Genomic DNA, 26,934 nt, shown 5'->3' with positions numbered 1-26,934 from the left:
TGTAAAAATACACAAAAAATACGGAGCACAAGCAACGTCCTCTTGATCACACCAATTCCAGAAAGAAAAGAAAAAAAGGGAATTATGTTAACACAGATGTTGAGAAATGTAGGAAAGAAGGAGGGGAAAGGAGATGGTGGTAGTGTTTCATGTTGGTACCAACAACATAAGGCAAGCAGATATAAGTACCAACATTGTTGGGAATGTGTGGGATCTGATAAATGTATCACTGATGAAGTTTAAGGAGGCAGAGATATTTATCAGTGGAATACTGTGTAGGAAGGATACTGACTGGAAAGTGATTAGGGATTTAAATGAGCCTATGGAGTGGGTATGTGGGAAACTGGGAGTGAGATCTCCTGATCCTAATGTGTAGGTAGGAGATAGGGATCTGCGCTCTGATGGTCTTCACTTAAACCGCAGTGGTACGTATAAGTTAGGAAGTTTGTTTAGAAGCGTTATAGGGAGGTACATTCAGGGAAACAGGGTGATCTAAGGAGCGGTGATAAGGGTACAGGGATCTGGAAGTCAAGTACGGCTGACATAAAAATATTAGTGTTGAACTATAGAAGTATTGTAAAGAAAGAAATAGAATTAAGTAATTTAATAGATATATACTTACAAGATATTGTAATAGGAGTTGAATTATGGCTGAGAAATGATATGATGGATGTAGAAATGTTCTCGTGGAACTGGAGCGTATATCGTAGAGATAGGATAGGAATGGTAGGAAGGTGAGTATTCATTCTGGTGAAGAAGAATTTGTAAGCAATGAAAAAGTTGCAGATGTAACAAAAACTTTTCAGTCTGTCAAATACACTGCAATAACAATATAAATTATAACACTATAAACATACCTGTAAAAATACACACTATTATTCAAAGAATGATATGTTTCATTCTTCAAGATCATCCTCAGATCCTATCAAATCGCTTAAAACATGCATATTGTAATGAGTTGGTGGGGTAGTAGGATCAATTAACACTAGACTGGTAGCTTCAATACTAAGATTTATTAGCTGGGCACTAAAACTACACAAGACTATACACAACTTTTGCTCATAACACACACTTACTCAGTTCGCGCGCTCTCTCTCCCTTCGTTTCTCACTTGTTCTCACACTACACAGTTTTACACTCACACACAGGGTCCCGCGTCGCACGGCCATACGCCTCTCCTTCGCCGACAGTCCGCACTGTAGCACACTACTTCACATACTTCACTACACTGGTAGTCGCTCACGACTGAACCACACCAACTTCTAACTCAGTCTAACTCTCACTAAACTCCAGGCAGGTCGTTCCTCTCTTATATACCTGCTCTGGCTCTTCTAGAATCGTCCGGATGCTGGATGGATCCAGGAACATCGCGAGATGGAACACTCCAGATTAATCGTAGAGTCGTTGGATCAGTTCACCAATGTGTGATTGTAACCTGGAAGAACAGACGATTGAGCACCTGGTCCAGCAATGTCGTCTTCATTCGTACCCTGATGATTTGTTCGCTCTCACACCTGGTTTATCTGAATGGCTGAGAAGGATGGACTTTAAAGTTTGATTCTGCCTTGTGTATATATATTGTATAAAATCACCATATGATTAAATAAATAAAATCACATTCCTTTCCATATCATTTCCAACATAGCTGATGATCTTATCAAATAATTCTGAATCAGCGTCAGCGCTACCCTTTCCCAGTCTGTACACTCCAAAGACATCACGTTGCGTATTATCTTTAGAGATGAGCCTTACACCCAGAATTTCATGTTTTTCATCCTTAACTTTTTCATAGCTTACAAATTATTCTTTCACCAGAATGAATACTCCCCTTTCTACCATTCCTATCCTATCTCTACCATACACACTCCAGTTCCGTGAGAATATTTCTGCATCCATTATATCATTTCTCAGCCATGATTCAACTATTACAATATCTGGTAAGTATATCTATTAAATTACTTAACTCGATTCCTTTGTTTACAATGCTTCTACAGTTGAGCACTAACATTTTTATGTTATCCCTACTTGATTTCCAGTTCCCTGTTCGCTTAACACCGCTCTCTAGGCGACCCCGTTTCCCTGAATGTACCTGGGTGGGTAGGAAATAGGGATCTGTGCTCAGATGGCCTTCACTTAAACCACAGTGGTACATATAAGTTCGGAAACTTGTTTAGAAGCATTTAGTGTGCTTAATAGCTGGTGTGCATTAGTGATGTCATTATAATATATGCATATGATGTCATGCACTTTTTTTTTTTTTTGCTAGTTGCTTTACGTCGCACCAACACAGTTAGGTCTTATGGCGACGATGGGACAGGGAAAGGCTAGGAGTGGGAAGGAAGCGGCCGTGGCCTTAATTAAGGTACAGCCCCAGCATTTGCCTGGTGTGAAAATGGGAAACCACGGAAAACCATTTTCAGGGCTGCCGACAGTGGGGTTCGAACCTACTATCTCCCGAATGCTGGATACTGTCCGCACTTAAGCGACTGCAACTATTGAGCTCGGTATGTTCAATGCTAGCCCATTAAGAAGATATTTTCAAATTTATTCAGAAAAATGTTTGCTATTTGGGTACATGATAATGGTGAGCCCATGGCTAACCCTTCTTTTTGGCAATAGATTTCGTCGTTGAATTCAAAGCAGTTTGGTGTAATGTTGTTCTAGGAAGGCTAATCATTTCTTTGGTTTCTTGTACAGAAGTGTTTACTTTTAGAAGATTTTCGATAATTTTAATGGATTCATCTATTGGTATGTTGGTGTACATGTTAGTGATGTAGAAGTATATCATCCTTGTGCTCTCTGTTATTTTAAGTTTATTTAGTTCTTTAATTAGTTCTAGGCCGATTGATCTGTCTTCTTTATGTGAAATTTTCTCTTTTAATTGGGTTGAGTTTGTTTGCTTAAATTGTAACTTGGCTTATCTTTAAAATTTACTATTGGTCTAATGGGAAACAATTGTTTGTGTATTTGGGGGAGGGCTCTTAGTGTGGAGAGTTTGGGATTTTTGTAGGTGAGTCTTTCTTTTTCTTGTTTCGTGAAAATAAAGTCTGTTTTCTTGATAGCTTGTTTTATTTTGTTTTGAAATGTATTTGTAATTCCTGAATACTATTGTTTTTGATAAATTCTATTGTTTTTCTAAGTACTAAGTACCACATAATGGATCCGACATAAATTATTTGGTGTGAGGATGTTTTCCACCCTCAGATATGCTATTTTTTTTCTTTTGTTGTAAATGTGATATCTGGTGTAAGAAATATGTTATGGGACAAAGATGTGCCAATGGAAGCAAAGGATACTATGTACAAGATGTATTACGTACCCATAACAACTTACGGAGCAGAAACTTGGACAATGACAAAGAAGGATGAGAGTCGAATACAGGCAGCCAAAATGAAATTCTTGAGGAGTATGATACAGAAGAGTAGACGAGACAAAATAAAGAATGAGAAAATCCGGGAAGAAATTGGAGTGGAAAAAATTAATGATAGAATAGAGGAGAGCCGACTAAGATGGTTTGGGCACATAAAGCAAATGAGCGACAAAAGAATGCCAAAAAAAGTGATGGAAATGCAAATCCAAGGAAGGAGAGGCCGTGGACGACCACGATTGAGATGGAAGGATACCATCCAACGCAGCATTATAGAAAGAAACCTGGACTGGGACACAGTGTTGGAGGAGGAGTGGTGGAAAGACCGAAGAAAGTGGAGAGGAACCATATTTGCCCCTACCCGGCTACAGCTGGATAAAGGGAAATAATTATGATGATGATGAGTATGGAGTAACTGATGCTTCGGCGTTACTACAAGTGGTTTCTCGGGAGATAAGCTGCCCTTTAATGTACCTCAAAGGATCTCCTCCCTTTGGAAAGGTTTAAGGACCATGTGAGTTTTCTCCAGGGTGTCTGAAATTAAATTTTGTTCTCTTTTAATTTTATTCCTGCTAATATCTTTTAATTTATCTTGTAATTTGTGGTTGTGTCTTCTGGATTTCTTTGGTTCTCCATTTGTACGACCATTCTTATGCTTTGTTTTTGGGATTGGTCATTGCTAGCCTTGATGGCGTATGTTGGTTGCCATGGCTACTTGGTAGTCATGGTGGTGTTTTTTTTCTTTGGGGGGGGGGGGGGGATTGGCACAATAAGAAAATAAATTTTTCTTTTGCTACTCGTGAGCTTTTGTGTCTGTGTGGCTTTTGTCACTTTATCCAACCCTTTTACATGACCTTATCTATTATCTCATTTGTGTTTGTTTCATCTGTCTTCGTGACAGATTATTCTATTTGTGTTTAAGTTGCTTGACATGTAACAAGTCTGATCCCCTTGCAAGAGCTCCATGATCGTACTATCCTGATGAAAAATAATTAGTTTTATGAATGTAAGGGTAAATGAAGAGAAATCTTGTACCTTGAAGGTACGCTTCGAGTTGCACCTCAAAAGTATTACTCACTTAATGTAATTATCATGTAGTTTTATCCTGTTATCTTAGATTGGTCAACCATATTTATTTATCAGTTTATTGAGTTGTTAATTAATTACTTTTCAAGTTGAGTATTTATTTCCTCCTTTTAAGGACGGCTTTCTCTTTCAAAGAAATTTTTTTTTACTTTTGAATTTCAAGATTAAAATTACATTAACCTTCTTAAGAAAATACTTGTTGTTCTTTCTTTCACTCATATTAAGTGTTCTGACATCTGGTACAGTGGCTTACTTAAATATCCACTGTTTGTCGTGACACCCCTCCACTAGTTAAGGTAAGTTCTTGTTTGTTTTGGTATGGAGTGACTTGTCTGTTTGTGCTTCCACTTTGTTATTGATGAACTAGCGCATTTGCATAACTGCTGGTTCGTATTTTAGCTGCCGTTATCATAGTAGTTGTGGTGTTTGACTACGTAATGGGTCAGTGGTCAATTGTCCTAAGAACTTCTTCTGTAATTATATGTTGTATATTAAGTACACCTATTTCATTTAATTCCTAAATTCCAAATTATATTTAGCCTTTTCCTGAGAGTATATAGTTTTAAAATAGTCTGCAAATCCATTAGCTATGTCATCTGGTGATTGTATAAAACAACCTTGAAATTCAAATTGTGGGTTATTTTTTAAGCATCTCCTCTCATTATTAAGTTCCTGAATGCATTACAATCATTCCTCAAGTTATTTTCAATCTTATGGACATATTGCTTCTATGCAATAGTTATATCTCTTTTTTATATTTGCTCTGAGAGTGTTACATATATGCATGCAATACTCAGAATTTTTCTTCTTTCTAATTTTTTCTTTTAATTTAGTAATACTTTTAATATCCTTTGTAAACCAGATGGGATATTTTTTCTTGTAGCTTCTCATTTTCAGAACACATTAATCCAATACAGCATACATTTTATCATAGAAAAGTTGTATGGCTAAGTTAACATCTCTGCATTCTTTAATATTAATCCAATCAGTTTCCTTCAACAGACTGTAAAGTTTCTCAAAATTTGCCTTTGTGAAATATACCTTCTGTGTTGATTATTTTCTTTTCCCCTATTTGGGTTAATTTCAAGTACTATCTGAAGAGGAGGATGATACCCGTCCTTTGGAATGATTGGATCAGTTTCTTCAACAATACGTAATTTGTTAACACAAGATTATTTGTCTTATTATTACTATTCTGTACATTGTTTACAGACTGGAGATTCAAAAATGTAATACCCTGCTTAATTCTTTAGTTATATCATTTCATTTATTCAAATCACACGTACTGTCATCTATTTCAGTCACCAACTATAATAATGTTATTTCCAAGTAAGTTTATATATTGTTCTGACGTACTAAATATTCTAAGTAGGCATCTAAATGTGAATTTGGAAGAAAGTAAACTGTGCAGATATAGTGCTTGTTATTGTTGAAGGTAAATTTAACCCATACTGACTCAGTATTGAGACTAATGAATGAACCATTTCTGGATTAAATGATGCCGTACCACCAATCAGAACTCCACCGCCATCTTTTTTGCAACTAGTTAGGGTATTTCTGTCCTTACAAAATATCAAATAGTTCAGAATCATGTAAAGCATCATTCAGCCAAGTCTCAGTCAGGCATATTATATCAAAATTATTAGATAATATACCTGTATATGAAGTATATATCTTAGATCTTAATCCCTACCTCGTGGTTGGCACGGAGATGTCGGCTGTGGTGGAAAACATGATACAGGTGGCGTGCATAGTTGCCCTGTTGTGACACAGACTGTGATTGTTGAAAAAAACAGGAAGAAACAAAAGACACATAAAATGCGAAGTACCGGGCGAGTTGACCGTGCTGTCAAGGCTGTGAGCTTGCATCTGGGAGATAGTGGGTTTGAATCCCACTGTTGGCAGCCCTGAAGATGGTTTTCCATGGTTTTCCATTTTCATACCAGGCAAATGCTGGGGCTGTACCTTAATTAAGGCCACGGCCGTTTCCTTCCAACTCCTAGACCTTTCGTATCGCATCGTCGCCATAAGACCTATCTGTGTCGGTACAACGTAAAGCAACTAGCAAAAAAAAAAAAATTGAAAAGTTGTACAAACTAATATAGTGCTATCACGGATAGGTCAAAATTGACCCAGCTGTGGTTCCAGGTACTGTATATGTAGATTTTTCTCTTAATGGGTTGTCCTCAGAAACATGAAATTATGTGTGGAGGTTTATTACAATTATTGATGGAAAGTCATAAAAATTCAGGATCCTAAGTAAAATAAAAAGAACAAATAAATGAGCGAATTAGCAAACATTCCAGTAATGACTCATCTGCGGTTCTAGTGTTAAAATCATAGAACTTGGCTACCCATTTGTTGAGCCAGTCTTGAACCTTCTTTTCTGTCTCCTTCCAAATAGCATCATCATCATCGAGCACCAGGGCATTTAACTACTGTAGCATTGTGTACATTTGTATTTCCAGGGATTCTGTTCCCCCCTCTAATATTTGCTGGCCTTCATATAGTTGGATTTTTTTAAATAACATGTATTTATAAAAAATTATGTTCTAAACATGCAGTCATGAACACCTGAGCATGTTAAGTATTTGATAACCATTCTCTTGTTTAGATGAAATGGCTTCATAGTAATAAGATTAGCATGGAATCTTAGCAAGGTACCTCTATCTACTGTATGAGCAAGATAATTGGAAGGATTGCAACAGCTATCGAAGTACCTCATTTATCAGTATACCAGGCAAGATGTTTGCTGGCATTTTGGAAGGGTGGGTGTGATCAGTGGTTGAGAGTAAGTTTGATGAAATTGATGGTTTCAGAACATAGGGGCCTCTCAGGATCAGATTTTCAGTATGCACTAGGTAACTGAAAAGTGCTACGAGGGGAATAGACAGTTATGTTTATCCTTCATAGATCTAGAGAAGACATATGAGAAAGTACCAAAGGAAAAGTTGTTAGCCATACTGAGGGATTATGGGATTAAGGGTAGATTATTAACAGCAATTAACGGCATTTATATTCACAATCGGGTTGCCGTGAGAATTGATGATACGAGGACTTCTTGGTTCACTGTAATCTTTCACCTATGTTACCCATAGTTTACATTTATCATCTACTGAAAGGTATAAAGTGGCAGGGATGGAATGTGGAAATGTAGTAAGCCTTTAGGACTATGCTGATGATTACATAAAATAAATTTCATTGTAAAGTCTGTATTGTCGTACGTATACTTAAACTATGCTGATGACTCGATCTTAAAGGCAGACTTTGCTGATAGCCTGCTGTCTATCTTGTTGGTGCAGATATGAAAATTAGCCTTTCCAAGACTGAAGTGATATTAGTAGGGAATTGAATGTGAGGTTGGGAATACAAAGGTAGAAACAGTAGATCGTTTCACGTATTTAGGATGTGTATTCTCCAATGATGGTAGTGCAGTAAGTGAGACTGAATCGAAATGCAGCAAAGGTAATGTCGTGAGCTCACAGTTGTTATCAACAATCAGTAGGCCTATTCTGAAAGAAAGAAGTTGGCTCACAGACGAAATTATATTGACACCAGTCTGTTTTCAGACCAACTTTGCTATACGGGAGTGAAAGCAGTGTGGACTTAGGATATCTTATTCATAAATTAGAAATACAGACGTGAAAGTAGTGAGAATGATCGCTGGCACAAACAGTTTAAACAATAGTAGGTGGGTATTCGGAATGAGCGGCTAAGTTAGGAATTAACTCAATTGATGAAGCTGTTTGCATAAATTGGCTTCAGTGTTGGTGTCACACGAGGCAAATGAAGTAGGATAGGTTACCGAAAAGAATACAGTAATAGATTTGGTCATTGAGGTTAAGAGAAGTAGAGGGAGACCGAGACAACAATGGTTAGACTTGTTTCTAATGATTCAAAGGTAAGAGGTATGGAACTAAATGAGGTCACAAACCTGCTTACAAATAAAGGATTGTGGAGGCATTCAATAAGTTCACAGAGGCTTGCAGACTGAACATTGAAAGGCAAACAGTCTGTAATGAAGATATATGTATGTCTCTCTTTTCATTTCTTTTCTACTGTATTACTCTTGTCTCCCTTAAAAAAAATTGTGTACATCTTCTAGGCCTGCTCCTGCAATTCCTTTCAATTTTTCAGCTGAAGACCTGCCTCCTTTGAGAGAGACTAATGAGGATGATGATGTATCTGGTGGAAAGGATTCAGAAGACTGCACTGATGTTGTCACTCGGGCATTGAATCCTTTTGGTGAGTTACTGTTGCACACTTATTTTAAGTTATGCAGTTTTATAGACATTGAAAAATATTAAGCAATGCATTTTGTATGTTGGTAATGTATTCTGTACTTTGACCTATACCGAGCTCGATAGCTGCAGTCGCTTAAGTGCGGCCAGTATCCAGTAATCGGGAGATAGTGGGTTCGAACCCCACTGTCGTCAGCCCTGAAGATGGTTTTCCATGGTTTCTCATTTTCACACCAGGCAAATGCTGGGGCTGTACCTTAATTAAGGCCACAGCCGCTTCCTTCCCATTCGTAGGCCTTTCCTATTCCATCGTCGTTGTAAGACCTATCTGTGTCGGTGCGACGTAAAGCAAATAAAATAAAAACTTTGACCTATAAGCTAATAATCATCTCCAACTAGTCCATAAAAAATGTGTTGCTAATAAAATCTTTGCTTTCAGTTACAAGTGCTCTAATTATTATCTCTGACAAGTCCATTCGAAAATTAAATGACACCTACTATGTAAGCAAGAAAAATGTGTAATTATTGTGTGCTAGTAGAGTATGTAGTTTTCTATGTTTGAAAATATTTTTCACTTATGTGGGACAGTGAGACTATTCTTATTCTTCTGGTGCTGTCTCCTCACCAAAGGGTGGTGACCATCCTGGAGTAATTTTTCTTAATTTGCATTTCCAATATCAGATTTTTCATATGATGGATATTGAACTTCTGTCAGAATTTCTGCATCTGAGATAACTCTTTCTATCCATGTCAACTTTTCCCTTCTATTTTGCTTTCCATGATCAGTGGTATCAGGCCATATTTGTCATCTTGGAAGATGTGACCAAAATGGTTACTTTCCTGTGTTTTGAGGGGGTTCAGACATCACAGAATTTCCTGACATGACAAAGTACCTCCACGTTGGTGACATGGTCTACCCAAGAGAACTTGAAATTTCTACAGTACATTCGCATTTCACAAGGACAACACAGTCAGTTCATTGACGAAACCTTTAGTGTCCTAACTTTCAACAGCATAAAACAACACCAGTAACACACAATACCCCAGACTATTTTAATAGTCCAAAGATTTTTCTGTAATGTATGTTCTTTCTCCATACTTCTCTGTAAGTGTTGTAAATCAGTAGTTTTGTATTTCAAAATGTATTGGCCATTTCGCATAACTTTGGTCTTGAAGAGAGCAGCTTACCTATTTCTCCTGTATTAATATTGAAGGTAGTGATTTAAAGTATTTCCTAACTGTTGGGTTGCATTCAGCATTACCAACCATACAGTGAAGAGACCTTGCTTGTTGATAAAACATCTTGCAGTTTATCATTCTTCTTGCATGTGGGTATTATCTGCGGTGAGTTGCACAACCAAAAAACCCTGCCAACATTTATGTTGTATTGGGAAAGTCACTACTAGTGCACTTCGCAGTGAAATTGATTAATAACTCTGTTTTCTTTAGAATTGTAAATATGTTAGGATAATATCAGGTAAAAAGAATAATGGCATGTTTGAATAACATATTTAATAACCTAGTTTGAGTAGGTTTGACAAATTATTTGTTATCCAAAAATGAATGCAAAGTCATTTACTCTACAAAGCTCATTTCACAACACTGCAATTAATCATGTTGAAGAGACTGAAAATTTAGAAAGTTGATTTGAAGCAACAATCCTAACAAGAGTTGTTAAATTGATGAGGGTAAGTATTTTAATCTTATGTACACAATACGTTTCTAACATTTTGTGAATTAGTCAAAATTTAACCAAATTTTTAATTTCATGATTAACCTAATTTAACAGTAACACATTGTTCAAATGTATTCTTGAGTTCATGGTTATACCATTTGTATTCTTATTGATGTATGGCAAATGCATATTTTATTTGCCTTTGTATATTTTTACAGTATGCATTCAGTACAGTCAACAGCGTGGTAATGAATTCTCAGAAAGGTGCTCAGCTTAAGACACCTGATTGCAAGCATCGAAATTTTACATTGGAATTGACAGTATTACTAAGCAAACCATTGCAAGGTTTATTTATGGTAAATTATGTCAGGGCAATATAATTTCACAAGATTGCAAGATTATTTATGATAAATTACAATCAGGTGGTAATATGAATAAAACTGCTGTTCATATTTTAACCCATAAGTTCCAGAATTATTTTTTTAAACAATTTCTAAAAATTTGTTTTGCTTGATTTATGTTGTTGGGCATTTAAGAAAATAATGCTTATTAGATTCATTATTTTATTATTTATTAATTTGTACTTCCTACAATGATAGGCTGCCTAAATCTGAAATGCCATAACACTTAAATATTGAAAATATTGAATAGAGAATATTTAAAATAAACTTATTATAAACAAGTGGTCCGCATAGCCAATAAAATTTATAATTAATTATATTAGTACATGTTTCATCCCCTAAGGGACATCATCAGCTATAATAAATTAACATTAATGGACTCTTTGAAAGACATAAATACTACAGTTACTTTCATTGTTCAGTATTCAATCAATTCTTTATCATACACAAAATATGTATTATGTGAATGAAGGTTTTATATTTGATGTAGCCTTCATTATCAGGATTGTTGCAATTTATGACAACATGCATCTTAAGGTTGTTGAATGAGAATCCTCTCCTGTTCTCACTGAGTATCATCTTGTAGCAAAAAAAAAAAAAAAAATTTCCACATCACATGATCACTTGAATACTTGAATAGAGTTAAATCACTTGCAGAAAATTCCTGGAAAGGGTTTCCACAAAAAATGTTGCTTATTCCACACAGGTACAAACATGTGCTATTCTTTTCCAGTAGCTTCTGATTTTCTACACACCTTAGATTCTACTCATCCTTTTGCATGCTCACGCAATTTACAGAATAATATCACTCCATCCTTACCGAATAAATTTTCACTGAACCCGCAAACAAAACTTTGCAACTTCTTCAGTAGAAGTATATTCCAGTCTGTCCTGAAAAATAACTTGTAGAGCTTACTCCGATGTTTATAAAACTAAATTTAAATGAAAATTACCAAAATATGTTGTTATAATAAGATTTTGCTCAAAATATGCCACAAAACTTTTTAAAAATGGGCCTAAATATGGACTTATATTCCAGTGAAAACTGTTTAATTTTTATTATGCTTGGAAATGTGTTGAAAATCCAAGATTACATGATATAATGTTAAGGAAAAAAGTATGACTTGTCATAGAAATCTGCCCCCTAGTTACAATACATGAGTATAATGAAGGAACAAACAAGTGCAAATCAAGTCAGGGGTGGATAAGAAAGAAACACATATAATAGGACAAATGAGTGTTGATGCCCACTCTCGTGATGAAGCTGGGAAGCAGAAACAAGTTCGTCAGGGACTGAAAAGAGATGAATGTAGAAGAACTGGGATTGATGAGAAGAGAGCCTATATATTTGAAGACGGCAGTGTATGAAGATGTGGAGATTGCCCTTGTCCTTTTGTGTTTCCATGTTTGTCCTCTTCTTCTATTTCTATTGCATTTGCTCTCTCTTCCTACACTGACATTCCATTGTGTTCATCCTTTTATATATATGTTCCTATCTTATTCTCTCTCTCTCTCTCTCTCTCTCTCTGACCTGCATAATGATAAAGTTACCTTATGTTAGTACAAACAATACCAAATTAATAGTGATCATAATTGTGATTCCTCACATGTGAAATATAATTTAATTACAAGTTCATGTGTGTATGTTGGGTATTCAGCCCTGGTTTGATCCTCTGCAGCTCTGCTAACAGCTGTCATAAATAGCCTAGGCATCACTGAAGGGGCGTACTAGGGAAATGAGGAGTGAGGTAGTTTCCCGTTGCTTTCCTCACTGAGCCAGCAGTTGCTATTACATATCAGTATGGCAAGCCCACTGAAATGCATGCACCAACTGACCCCACGAGCGATATTTTCACACCATTCATAACAAAGACTGACTGCATAAGGAATGGTATTACTAGCATCACCCATACCTCAGTCACTTCCATATTGTCAAAACCAAGGATGAGACTGAGACAGGTCAATGAAAGTAACAAATTTGATATAGCCCATACCAGAAGATATAGTGCACTGTAAACACTACATCTCTCCAGCAAAGGCATTACAAGTTCATATCCAAAAAGTAATGGGAAACAATCCCCAGTGGGAGTTACGAAAAAAATGAGAGTTATATGTCAAAATCAAAATGGGTATCACTAATGATAATAATATCAGTACTAGGAGAAAAATTATTAAAATAAGTTAAAATTACATTTTAGCAGAAAATATGCTTTGCCAGGCTGAGTGGCTCAGACGGTTGGGGCGCTGGCCTTCTAACTCCAACTTGGCAGGTTCGATCCTGGCTCAGTCCAGTGGTATTTGATGGTACTCAAATACATGAGCCTCGTGTCCATAGATTTACTGGCACGTAAAAGAACTCCTGTAGGACTAAATCCCAGCAAATCGGCATCTCCGAAAACCATAAAAGTAGTTAGTGGGATATAAAGCAAATAACATTATTATTGAAAATATGCTTCAAACAAAGGAAATTAGAACCAAAAACGTAATGAAGGCATAGGGTGAATATTTTTTTTTTCTTTTCTACTGGCTTTATGACGCACTGACACAGATATGTCTTATGGCGACAATGGGACAGGAAAGGACTAGGACTGGGAAGGAAGTGGCCGTGGCCTTAATTAAGGTACACTGTTTGGTGTGAAAATGGGAAACCACGGAAAACCATCTTCAGGGCTGCCAACAGTGGGGTTCGAACCTACCATCTCCCGAATACTGGATATTGGCCGATTTGCTGGGATTTAGTCCTACAGGAGTTCTTTTACGTGCCAGTAAATCTATGGTCACGAGGCTGATGTATTTGAGTACCATCAAATACCACTGTCTGGTGTGAAAATGGGAAACCACAGAAAACCATCTTCAGGGCTGCCAACAGTGGGGTTCGAACCTACTATCTCCCGAATACTGGATATTGGCCGCACTTAAGCGACTGCAGCTATCGAACTCGGTTAGGGCGAATAATTCATATGATACCAAAAGACACTAAAATGTATGTCTCTACAGGGAGGGATGCCGTGTCTATGCTGCTATTGTGGTAAGAACATGTACAAACACAAAAATAAATCGTATTGTAGTAGGTGAAATTACTGATGATTAGGGCTTGGCTTCTTATGTAATTACATATTCTATTCCTTTACCTTGTAGATAGCTGAAAATGTCTGCGAATTATGGTGTTGATATGGTTGTACCTGTGTTTCATTTTACATGTTTTTACATATTCTCAGTAATATTTCACATTTTTACATATTATGTGAAGAATGTAACATTTTTGAACACATCTACTTAATTATTCAAATATTGTGTCAGCTTGTTTAATTTTCAGGCTATAGAAAAAGAATTGATGAATTTCATCTCATATAGAATTTAAAAAGGAACAGCAAATACATTTTCCATTTAGTGGACAGCAAATTTTTTTATGGTTTTACAAATTTCTGTTTAACAGTTTTCAGTGGTATGAATATCATCTCTTATCATAAGGAAAAGAAATGATATACAACTAACTACAAAATTGACTATATATAAATTTCCATAATCGCATTGCTAATTGAATTTAATGCTGTATACTGTACTTTAAAAAAATATGATGACCCAGCAATGTGTCTTCATTACATGGGGCCAGTAAGGCTCCTCATTTCTACACCAGCTATGGCCCGCAACCTCATCCTGAAAGGGTTTGGTGTCACAATCGTTACTGTAATCCTGATGAGCTGGGAGTGTCATATTTGATATTGTGTTTCTTTTGTAATTAGGTTCTTTTTGGTACTGTCAGATATTTAGGAAAGAGTGATTAATAGGGAGCGGATTTTTATGTGCTAAAAATGTGAAAAATATTTATTTTTTATGTGCTGAAAAACTTTAAAATATGTGATAAAAAATTGAAATTATTTTCCTTTAAATATCACATAACTAGTCGCGCTCAAGAAGTAAATAAGTATAATGTTTTGTATTAGAATATGGTGCTATCAAACATGCTCCTTAAGGCAAAATGATGTCTGTGTATGGAAACGTGCAGTATGGTATATTAATTTTTGATATGCCAGAGACCAGGCGAGTTGGCCGTGCGCGTAGAGGCGTGCGGCTGTGAGCTTGCATCCGGGAGATAGTAGGTTCGAATCCCACTATTGGCAGCCCTGAAGATGGTTTTCCGTGGTTTCCCATTTTCACACCAGGCAAATGCTGGGGCTGTACCTTAATTAAGGCCACGGCTGCTTCCTTCCAACTCCTAGCCCTTTCCCATCCCATCGTCACCATAAGACCTATCTGTGTCGGTGCGACGTAAAGCCCCTAGCAAAAAAAAAAAAAGATATGCCAGAGTAGATATTATGAATGGTTATTTTTTTAAAGGTAATGTTTTGTTTAAATATTGCAAAAGCAACCTATCATCTTTGAAAAAATAGTACCAGTTCGTACTCACCCATCACACGCTGGAATATTAGTTGCTAGAAGTAGTCTCAGAATTGCAGTGAACAACAAAGGTCATCTCGAAATTGTCCATCACAAATGCATGCCGATTATCTCTAAAGAACGCCTTATACTGCGAAAACGATCGCTCCACATCACAGGAAGTCAGACGAGCATAGTTAAAGAGAGGAATGTCACCAACAATAACGCCATCAATTTCGCCAACATGAGCACCCTCTAATACATTAGAAATTTGGCACCTTGTTTGAAATCCTCTGTTTTTCCTGAACAAATTTTGATATTTGACCTTTAACAGTCCCTGTACCTGTGAAGCCGGGAGTGAATCTAATTTATTCTCAACAGTGCCCACTTCCTTCACTGTTTCGGACAACAGGTTAGTGGATTTTTCAAGTATGTCTATAGTTTCACACAAGAAGCTTAGATTGGCAGATATAAACGCCAAATCATTTTTCAAAGAGCTGTCTTTTAGTATCTCTTGAAGAATTTCAATTGACGACGCGTCGTTTTTATCTAGTACATTCACAGCGGATGCAAAACTTTCGAAATTGTCTGCGTAGTATACTACAGCGCTAAGTCAGGTACCCCACCGCGTAACAATAGGCAGAGGAGGAAGCGCAAGATCCGGGTTTTTCTGTTTAAAGAGATCGATTCTTGAGGGTGCTTTTACGAAGACTTTTTTTGCCATTAGACACTAATTTATCCACTTGAGGATACTGAGCCCGCACAGTTTCACATAACCTGTGTAGAGCATGAACAACGCAAGTTACGTGTATCATTTTCGGAAAGCTCACAGAGAGGCCTTCGGCTGCCTTTTTCATGTAAGCTGCACTGTCAGTAAGGAAAAGCAATACATGGTCGTATTTTATACCTTTTGGCCAAAGTAAGTGAATGGCTTCATTGAATAACGTAGCTACAGTGACATGGTTTGCAGCAAGCATTTCTTTACACGCTACCAAATAAGAATGTTCGCAAGCAGTTTTGTCATTCTTCAACACACCAACTACAACATTTCCTACTTTTCTGTCACTTGAATCAGTGGTTTCGTCAATGCTCACCCACAGTTTTTCGCTATCACATACTGCCCCAATTCTCTGTAAAGTTTCTTCGTAACATTTTGGGAGATAGATTTTCCTTAATGTGGATTTGTCTGGAGGCTCAAAATTAATGTACTTTGTTAGGAAATTTCTCAGTCCCGGATTATTTATTTTACCAAGAGGAATGTCGGCGCAAACAAATGCTCTGCACACATCTAAATAATACTGGGAATATTTAGATGGGCCTGCATTTGAAGTACGGTAGCTGGTTCAGCTATTAGTAATTGTCGCGAACGCACATGTGAAGCAGCCACAGTATGGTTATTTCCAGACAAATGCTGGATTACTTGAGAACGTTGATCTTCACGTACTGTTTTACCACACGGTTGGCAAAATAAATACTTCTCCATCGGTAGTGAAAATGCTTTTAAATTCCACTACATATTGTTGAAGACGCGACCTTGTACTCAACTTCTCTTTTGGCATTATTTTGCAGGTTACGACACAAGCATTTACGGTGAATCACTGTTTCAATAAAAAGAATAGCAGCGGACACTGAAGGAAATATTTCTTATAAATCCATACAAAATTACATGACCACGGGAATGATATATGGACCCGAACAGCTAACCTTACTCTTACTAGTTGCCAACTCTAATGTTTATATTCACCATGTGGTTATCATGTCTCGCTCAGCATGTATGGTATTCGGTACAGTTTGTGATCTTTTGCATTTTCCTTCAGTAATTAGTGTGCTTTTCATATTAGTATTTATCTCTCTACTATAGTATAATATAGTTTAGCATAGCATAAGTTAGTACAATATAGGTTTAATTATTCAGAAGGGACCGATGGCCTTCGATGTTAGGCCCCTTTAAACAACAAGCATCATATCATAATTATTCAGAGTATAAAATAGCTGTAGTTTTATTTACTTCCGTGTATTAGTGTACTTAGTTTGTCATGTTTACCGTGTCTCAGGAAAGACAAGTGGCAAGAAATCGAGAGGTGTGGGACAAGGCACACGCTTGAGAATCCAGGCCAGTGAAATTGTGTCCATCATGTGCAAGTACTTTGAGAAAGAAAAGGAGAACTGTGCTACATTGCTTCCATTAGTACAAACTGTACAGAGAACTGCCAACACTATCAAAGTGAGTAAATACACAGTAGTGGCAGTTGGAAAGGAGAAATACCACGCTGAGGAACAATCTCCTGGATCCTCTAAGTTTGAAACGCCGGTTAAGAAAAGGAATCAGGCCAAACCAATGACGAATTTGAACAGTTTCCAGAAAGATGCCATTCGTCTGCCGATTTTTGACTACTACCACAGAAATGACCACCCTACTCTTGCGAAACTACGCGTGTCTGTGAGGGAAAGTAAACTATTTAAGGGAAGCAAGAGTTCACTGAATGTTATGGTAAAGGAACTGGGATTCCGTTACAAGAAAGTAAACGACCGGCGAGTATTAATGGAGAGGAGTGATATTGTCATGTGGCGCTGCCGGTTTTTAAGGGGCGTTATGGAGGAAAATTTTGATTTGATTGTGTGGTTATATGAAACATAGATCTATGCAAACCATACCGTAGGAAAGGGCTGGCAGATGATTCTGTGGAAGGTACAATGGCAGTGCTCATTGGTAAGAGGGGGAGAGAATTATTATGCTACGTGCCGGTACCGCTAACAGATTTTTACCTGTTTATATGTAGTGAGGTGTAAGAAGACTAACAATAAGATATCTATTAGGTTCAACCTTTTCAATACTAAATAGGTAAGAAGACTGGTGATTACCATGAGGAGATGAATAGTGTTAATTTTCAGAACTGTTTGAATACACGTTAATGAATAACCTGTCTGAAAATTGTCCGATAATAATGGACAATGCTCCCTACCATTCCGTAATTCTGGACAAAGCTCCGACAAAGGCAGAAAAGAAGTCGATTCTTGCTAAGTGGTTAAGGAGGCACAACATTCCTGTGCGGGACGACATAAAGGAAGGTGAACTGTTGCCACTTGTGAAAGAAAACAAGCCAAAATTTCCAGTGTATGTCGTGGACGAAATTACAAGACGTCTTGGACATAAAGTTATTCGACTTTTGCCTTACCATTGCCATTTCAATACAATAGAGAAAATTTGGGCTCAGATTAAGGGCTATGTTGCAACCAAAAAAAAAAAAAAGAGGTTTACTGTACCCAAGGTGGAAAACCTGTTAGCCGAAGCTGTGGCGAATGTCAGTGCCGATGACTGGAGGAAAGTTGTGCGCAGTACACAAGGCTAAATACGTGAGGCGTGGGAAAATGTAATAGAGAACTTTGTCGAAAGTTTCATACCTAATATCTTTGGGAGCTGGTGATAGTGACAGTGATTCATTGTTGGAGGGTACCAGTGACTCTGAGATCAGTGGAGTGTTCTCTTTGTAGGCCAAAACCTCCTTCCTGTGTCAGCCATTAGCGGTGAGTAATGTGGTATTTCCTCATTCTCTTTTATTTTTAATAAATATATTCTCTTATTAGTGTCAGATGTTGTTAGCAAGTGTAGTTTTTGTGAATGTTTTCAATCCATATTCATTAGTTTTTCTGAGTACGGTATTACATTTTACAAGGGCTGTTTACCGTGGTCATATTGCATCAGCTGTTCTCACGCGTGTAGCGTGCTAGCAACAGAGGAAAGGTGATGCTTTTTTTTTTTTTTTTTTTTTTTTTTTTTTTTTGCGAAACTTCAATTTAGAAGTAAGGCCGTGCGGTGTATAGGTGAAGATATTGTCAGTGTAATATAAATGTGAAATTGTTGGACATTCTTAATCACAGAATATCTAAAAAACTTTTAAAAGCTTCTTTGCAATCTTCATTGCAACAAGAGTTAAAAATAGAATTCTCTGTAGTTAGGCATTCTAAAGAATGTGCTTCTACAGAAGCAACAATAACATTATTTGCTCCAGTTATGGTTGGCATAAACAATGGAGTGCACAAGCAATTAAAAGAGGAAGTTCGTAACCTTGTATTACTTAGCATAACTGTCTGTTTATCTCATTGTATTCAGTTAGTACCATATCTTCTGCTGCCCAGAATCATTGAATTTTTGCTGTCAGAGATTTATCCTTGGTTCTCGAAATAGTTTTTGCGACAAGTATTATACATGCAATCAACAATTTTTTTTTTTTTAATTCAAGTCTCAGTGGATCGTGTCGTCCTTCCCCAATTGGTGACCCATTTTCAAGAAACAACATTAAAGGAATAGTGTATCACTGCTGAACTTTATCTTGTTTTTCTGAAACCGTATTTGGAAGAACATTGGAAAGTAAATAAATCATTCCAGATTCACAAGTAAGTATTTTTTTATTTTCCGCCTTGTCAATACACTAAATTGCTTAAGGCAAACTTATTGGTTAAAAGTGGTACATAATAATAATAATTTGTGTGGGTATTTCTACTTTGTTACAAGTAACATTCTCATTTTGGTTCCGTATTGAAGTTGACGTATATCTCAAACAAGTGTTATGTGACTGAAGATCTTAATAATATACGAAACATGTACCACTTTTAACCAATAAGTTGCCTTAAGCAATTTAGTGTATCAACAAGGTGGAAAATAAAAAATACTTAGTTGTGAATCTGTTTAAGTGTGATACGGACCATGAAGCTGATTTTATATAAATCATTCCAGTCGAACTCTACAGACCAGTCTCAGCTTTGAACAACCTCATTTTGCTAATTATCAGTATCACCAAAACAATTGCTGTTCTGGGATACAAGGATGTTCTGTTGACAAGAAATATTAGTAAACATAAATCTTCTAAAATGTATCTCTCTATGACATATTTCTTTGCGAACTGATCAAAAACATAAAAGCTATAGTGAAAGTGGTAATAACATTTGAAACAGATGTGAAAACTTGCTTTTTTGCCTTGCTGCTGAACTGCAATGTCGACTGCCCCAAAATGTAGCAGCGTTACAGAAGGTTTCTTTGGCTGCTCCGAAGGAGTGCTCTCATGTACTTAAGGAGCCAAAAATACCCTTGGGTGAAGAGTTAGGATATTGGACCAATGCTGATGATAAATGAGCTCTCGGCCAATTAAATTTGGTAAAATCATCTCTGTGTAACAGAATGTCTACCACTATTGCTTACCATTGTAATGCAATTAAAGAAATGAAGTAGTCCCTGGGCTAGATCGCAAAATAACCCTAATTGCATTACAGTTTCTACTCAGATCAGATGCACTCAAAGAACAAAACAGTATTCCAAATAAATTACACCACAAGTACACAACCAGATAAGAAAATTTAATTCACCTTGCAGTGACCTGGCCAGAGAGAGAATTAAAAACAACGTGGAAAATATAGAACCATCCAGAGAGCGGATTAAGTAGGTAACATACCGAAACACGAAAGTTAAATTAATGAGATACTGTTCTAATTTACTAAACGATAACAAGTATTCAAAACTCATAAAATATGCAGTGAAACCTCGGAATGCAAGTAACTTGGTCTACAAGTGTTTTGCAAGACGAGCGAACATTTTAAATAAATTGTAACTTGATAAGCGAGTGAGGTTCCGCAATATGAGCGTCACGTGTGCCTATGTTTTCCCCTCCCCTGTTCGTTTGTTGAATGGATGAACGAGATCTTTGGTCCTGTAGTGAAGAAATACCTTTCAGAAAATAATCTGCCACTCAAAGTCTTGCTGGCTATGGACGATGCTGCTGCTCATCCTCCAGACCTTGAGGCCTTGAGGATGACTTACTGGAGGAATTCAAGTTCATTAAAGTTAAGTTCCTTCCTCCCAACACTACTCCACTACTCCAGCCTATGGATCAGCAAGTCATTTCAAACTTCAAGAAGCTATACACCAAAGCACTATTTCAGCAATGCTTCGAAGTGACCGAAGGAACAAACGTTACCCTCCGAGTGTTTGGGAGAAATCATTTCCCCATCGTGAACTGTCTGAAGATCATTGATCATTGGAATGGGATGGAGTCACCAAGAGAACTCTCACCTCCGCTGGGGAAAGCTGTGGCCTGACTGTGTTCTTGGATGTGACTTTGAGGAGATTGTTGGTGACAATGAGCCGCCGATTGTCGATGAAATTGTGTCCTTAGGGAAGACTATGGGGCTGGAGGTGAATGACATGGACATTCAAGAGCTGGTGGAAGAACATAGCCAGGAACTGACCACCAACGAACAGATGGACCTGCATCACGAACAATAGGACGAGGTTATGGAGATCTCATCAGGGGAAGAGAAGGAGGAAAAGTCAATGGAATCTCTCACTTCAACTGAGATTCAGGAGAAGTGCAAAATGTGGGAAACGGTGCAAAATTTTGTAGAAAAACACCACCCGAATAAGGCTGTAGCAGTGCGTGCGATGAATCAGTTCATTGACAATGCAATGTCACATTTTCGTGAAATCCTCAAAAAGAGGCAAAAGCAACAGTCATTGGACAGGTTCCTCATTAAAGCTGCACGAAAAGAAAACAATCCCAGTAAGCCAACAGATAGCAGTGATTCCGTTACTAAAATTCGTGCTACACAGTAACTTCTAATATCATCTCTAGTCTCCCTCTCACCAACAACGATTCTATTGTAAGGAAAAGTGCACTTTAATTTGTTTTACGTTATCATTTGTTTTAGAAATGGTCTGGGAATAAATCTTTTTGTGTTGTGGCCGAATCATCTGCGTTTCAATTGTTCAATCAATACTGATCTGCATTTAGGGCAGTTGCCCAGGTGGCAGATTCCCTATCTGTTGCTTTCCTAGCCTTTTCCGAAATGATTTCAAAGAAATTGGAAATTTATTGAACATCTCCCTTGGTAAGTTATTCCAATCCCTAACTCCCCTTCCTATAAATGAATATTTGCCCCAGTTTGTCCTCTTGAATTCCAACTTTATCTTCATATCGTGATCTTTCCTACTTTTATAAACGCCATTCAAACCTATTCGTCTACTAATGTCATTCCACGCCATCTCTCCGCTGACAGCTCGGAACATACCACATTATTACATGTAATAACATACCACTTAGTCGAGCAGCTCTTCTTTCTCTCAATTCTTCCCAACCCAAACATTGCAACATTTTTGTAACGCTACTCTTTTGTTGGAAATCACCCAGAACAAATCGAGCTGCTTTTCTTTGGATTTTTTCCAGTTCTTGAATCAGGTAATCCTGGTGAGGGTCCCATACACTGGAACCATACTCTAGTTGGGGTCTTACCAGAGACTTATATGCACTCTCCTTTACATCCTTACTACAACCCCTAAACACCCTCATAACCATGTGTAGAGATCGGTACCCTTTATTTACAATCCCATTTATGTGATTACCCCAGTGAAGATCTTTCCTTATATTAACACCTAGATACTTACAATGATCCCCAAAAGGAACTTTCACCCCATCAATGCAGTAATTAAAACTGAGAGGACTTATCCTATTTGTGAAACTCACAACCTGACTTTTAGCCCCGTTTATCAACATACCATTGCCTGCTGTCCATCTCACAACATTTTCGAGGTCACGTTGCAGTTGCTCACAATCTTGTAACTTATTTATCACTCTATAGAGAATAACATCATCCGCAAAAAGCCTTACCTCCGATTCCACTCCTTTACTCATATCATTTATATATATAAGAAAACATAAAGGTCCGATAACACTGCCCTGAGGAACTCCCCTCTCAACTATTACAGGGTCAGACAAAGCTTCACCTACTCTAACTCTCTGAGATCTATTTTCTAGAAATATAGCAACCCATTCAGTCACTCTTTTGTCTAGTCCAATTGCACTCATTTTTGCCAGTAGTCTCCCATGATACACCCTATCAAATGCTTTAGACATGTCAATCGCGATACAGTCCATTTGACCTCCAGAATCCAAGATATCTGCTATATCTTGCTGGAATCCTACAAGTTGAGCTTCGGTGGAATAACCTTTCCTAAAACCGAATTGCCTTCTATCGAACCAGTTATTAATTTCACAAACATGTCTAATATAATCAGAAAGAATGCCTTCCCAAAGCTTACATACAATGCATGTCAAATTTACTGGCCTGTAATTTTCAGCTTTATGTCTATCACCCTTTCCTTTATACACAGGGGCTACTATAGCAACTCTCCATTCATCTGGTATAGCTCCTTTGACCAAACAATAATCAAATAAGTACTTCAGATATGGTACTATATCCCAACCCATTGTCTTTAGTATATCCCCAGAAATCTGATCAATTCCAGCCGCTTTTCTAGTTTTCAACTTTTGTATCTTATTGTAAATGTCATTGTTATCATATGTAAATTTTATTACTTCTTTGGCCTTAGTCTCTTCCTCTATCACAACATTATCCTTGTAACCAACAATCTTTACATACTGCTGACTGAATACTTCTGCCTTTTGAAGATCCTCACATACACACTCCCCTTGTTCATTAATTATTCCTGGAATGTCCTTCTTGGAACCTGTTTCTGTCTTAAAATACCTATACATACACTTCCATTTTTCACTAAAATTTGTATGACTGCCAATTATGCTTGCCACCATGTTATCCTTAGCTGCCTTCTTTGCTAGATTCAATTTTCTAGTAAGTTCCTTCAATTTCTCCTTACTTCCACAGCCATTTCTAACTCTATTTCTTTCCAGTCTGCACCTCCTTCTTAGTCTCTTTATTTCTCTAGTATAATAAGGTGGGTCTTTACCATTCCTTACCACCCTTAAAAGTACAAACCTGTTTTCGCATTCCTCAACAATTTCTTTAAACCCATCCCAGAGTCTGTTTACATTTTTATTTACCGTTTTCCACCGATCATAGTTACTTTTTAGAAACTGCCTCATACCTGCTTTATCAGCCATATGGTACTGCCTAACAGTCCTACTTTTAAGACCTTCCTTTCTATCGCATTTATTTTTGACTACCACTAAAACAGCTTCATGATCACTAATACCATCTATTACTTCAGTTTCCCTATAGAGCTCATCTGGTTTTATCAGCACCACATCCAGGATATTTTTCCCTCTGGTTGGTTCCATCACTTTTTGAATCAGCTGTCCTTCCCATATTAACTTATTTGCCATTTGTTGGTCATGCTTTCTGTCGTTCGCATTTCGTTCCCAATTTACATCTGGCAAATTCAGATCTCCCGCTACAATCACATTTCTTTCCATGTCGTTTCCCACATAGCTGACTATCCTATCAAATAATTCCGAATCCGCATCAGTGCTACCCTTTCCCGATCTGTACACTCCAAATATATCAAGTTGCCTATTATGTTTAGAAATGAGCCTTACACCTAGAATTTCATGTGTCTCATCTTTAACTTTTTCGTAGCTTACAAATTCTTCTTTCACCAGAATGAAAACTCCCCCTCCCACCTTTCCTATCCTATCTCTACGATACACACTCCAGTGCCGTGAGAAAATTTCTGCATCCATTATATCATTTCTCAGCCATGATTCAACTCCTATTACAATATCTGGTAAATATATATCTATTAAATTACTTAATTCTATTCCTTTCTTTACAATACTTCTACAGTTCAGCACTAACAATTTTATGTCATCCCTACTTGATTTCCAGTTCCCTGTTCCCTTATCACCGCTCCCTAGGCCATCCCGTTTCCCTGAATGTACCTCCCTATTACCCTTCCAAACAAATTTCCTAACTTATACATACCACTGCGGTTTAAATGAAGGCCATCCGAGCGCAGATCCCTATCTCCTACCCACCCATTAGGATCTAGAAATTTCACTCCCAGTTTCCCACATACCCACTCCATAGTCTCATTTAAATCCCCAATCACCCTCCAGTCAGTATCCCTCCTACACAGTATTCCACTAATAACAATCTCCGCTTTCTTAAACTTCACCCGTGCTGCATTTACCAGATCCCACACATCTCCAACTATGTTGGTACTTATATCAGCTTGCCTTACGTTGTTGGTACCAACGTGAAACACTACCACCTTCTCCTTCCCCTCCTCCCTCTCTTCTACTTTCCTCAACATCTGCCTCAACCTAATTCCTGGATAACATTCTACCCTGGTATGGGAAAACTTGCTTTGATATACGAGCGCTTTGGATTACAAGCATGTTGCCGGAACGAATTATGCTCGCAATCCAAGGTCTGTCTAAGCATTTAGCTTTGTTGGTAATCTTTGAGTACAGAAGTTCTTGCAAATTTCAAACTTGCAATTTTCATTTCTGTTTGTGTTTAGTAGTGACATACGGTAGGCTGCCGGTATTGTAATTAGGATACGTCTGAACGTAGTTTAAAATTATTGCAGTGGACTGTACAGTAGTATACAAGTAATATCTTATTAGAATTTAGCTTGCTTATTTTATGGGGTTTGTATTGTAGTATCTTATTAGAAATTAGTGTGCTTATTCTATTAATGTGTAACATTTGTGTAGTATAGTAGAAGTATCTGTAGAAACTCTTGTACTAGAATTCTGTTGTTGTAATTAGGATAGGCTTAATTGCAGTTTAGAATTGGGGAATTTTTTTGTATTGCTTATGGTACTCAGTAATTAACAGCAATTTTTATCCTGTTAGGGTATTGTAGGATAAAAATAGAGTAAGACTAAGTAGTATTGTAGTGTAGTCGTAATTAATTACCTATTGTCGTGTGATCTTTGCGTACTATCCCAGACAATATATCCCTCCGTTCATTTTTTTTTTGCACCTAAGTTATTTTACTTTTATTTTCATTTTTTCCATAAAGAATGGCTACTGAGTGCAAGTGCAGGAACTGTGGGTGTGGCCAGGCATTGAGGGGTATGAGGGAGGAGTTGGAGAGTTTAAGGGAGATAATTAGGATTCTCACAGAAGACAGGAAGGAAGATAGGCCTCCCTCAAACAATGTACAGCTACGGTGGGTCTAAAAGAGGGATCGGAAGGAAAGGGGGGAATTGTAGAAGACAGGTGGTCTAATGTTTTAAGGGGAAGGAGATTGCAGGCTAAGGGCTCTATTCAGGATCAGAATTCAGGACAGGTGTCTGTGCGAAATCGGTACGAGTCACTCCTTTAGAACAACAGAGGGAAGATGAGGAACAGGGAAATGTTGCTGAGATGTGTGGAAGTAGGAGGAAGGGAAAAGGTAGGAAAGGGAAATGTAGAGTAGAGGATAGGAAAAGACGGGTGGAACAGAGTCATGGGAAGGAGAAAAGGGAGGAGGAAGTAGCTTCTGCAGCTATCAGGAAAGATAAGGCTGACCAGGAGGGGAGGGGATCAAATGAGGTGGGTAGGGTTGAGGCTCTGGTCATGGGGGATTCCATCGTTAGACATGTGGGGAGAGTGTGTGGAGGAAAGAGAACCATCGTTGAGTGTTATCCAGGAATTAGGTTGATGTAGATGTTGAGGAAAGTAGAAGAGAAGGAGGAGGGGAAGAAGGTGGTAGTGTTTCACATTGGTACCAACAACGTAAGGTAAGCTGGTATAAGTACCAACATAGTTGGAGATGTGTGGGATCTGGTAAATGCAGCACGGGTGAAGTTTAAGGAAGCGGAGATTGTTATCAGTGGGATACTGACTGGAGGGTGATTGGGGATTTAAATGAGACTATGGAGTGGGTCTGTGGAAAACTGGGAGTGAAATTTCTAGATCCCAATAGGTAGGTTGGAGATAGGGATCTGCGCTCAGATGGCCTTCACTTAAACCGCAGTGGTACATATAAGTTAGGAAATTTGTTTGGAAGGGTTATAGGGAGGTACATTCGGGAAAACGGGGTGCCTAGGG

At 37.7% G+C, this 26,934-nt stretch overlaps 1 protein-coding gene across 5 annotated transcripts in view; it reads left to right on the top strand.

The window, feature by feature from the left end:
• The window catches only part of dgt1 (dim gamma-tubulin 1), a 333,213-nt gene that overhangs the window by 116,897 nt on the left and 189,382 nt on the right, over positions 1-26,934 (top strand). For all 5 annotated transcript variants that reach the window (XM_067147580.2, XM_067147575.2, XM_067147576.2 and 2 more), the window contains exon 4: positions 8,591-8,698. In XM_067147580.2, coding sequence (XP_067003681.1) covers positions 8,591-8,698 — 108 coding nt within the window. The remainder of the gene's footprint in view (positions 1-8,590; positions 8,699-26,934) is intronic.

The sequence above is a fragment of the Anabrus simplex genome, chromosome 5 (genome assembly GCF_040414725.1).
Source record: "Anabrus simplex isolate iqAnaSimp1 chromosome 5, ASM4041472v1, whole genome shotgun sequence".
NCBI lineage: Eukaryota > Metazoa > Arthropoda > Insecta > Orthoptera > Tettigoniidae > Anabrus > Anabrus simplex.
Note: the sequence above shows the minus strand (reverse complement) of the source record. Positions and strands in the feature narration are given on the sequence as shown.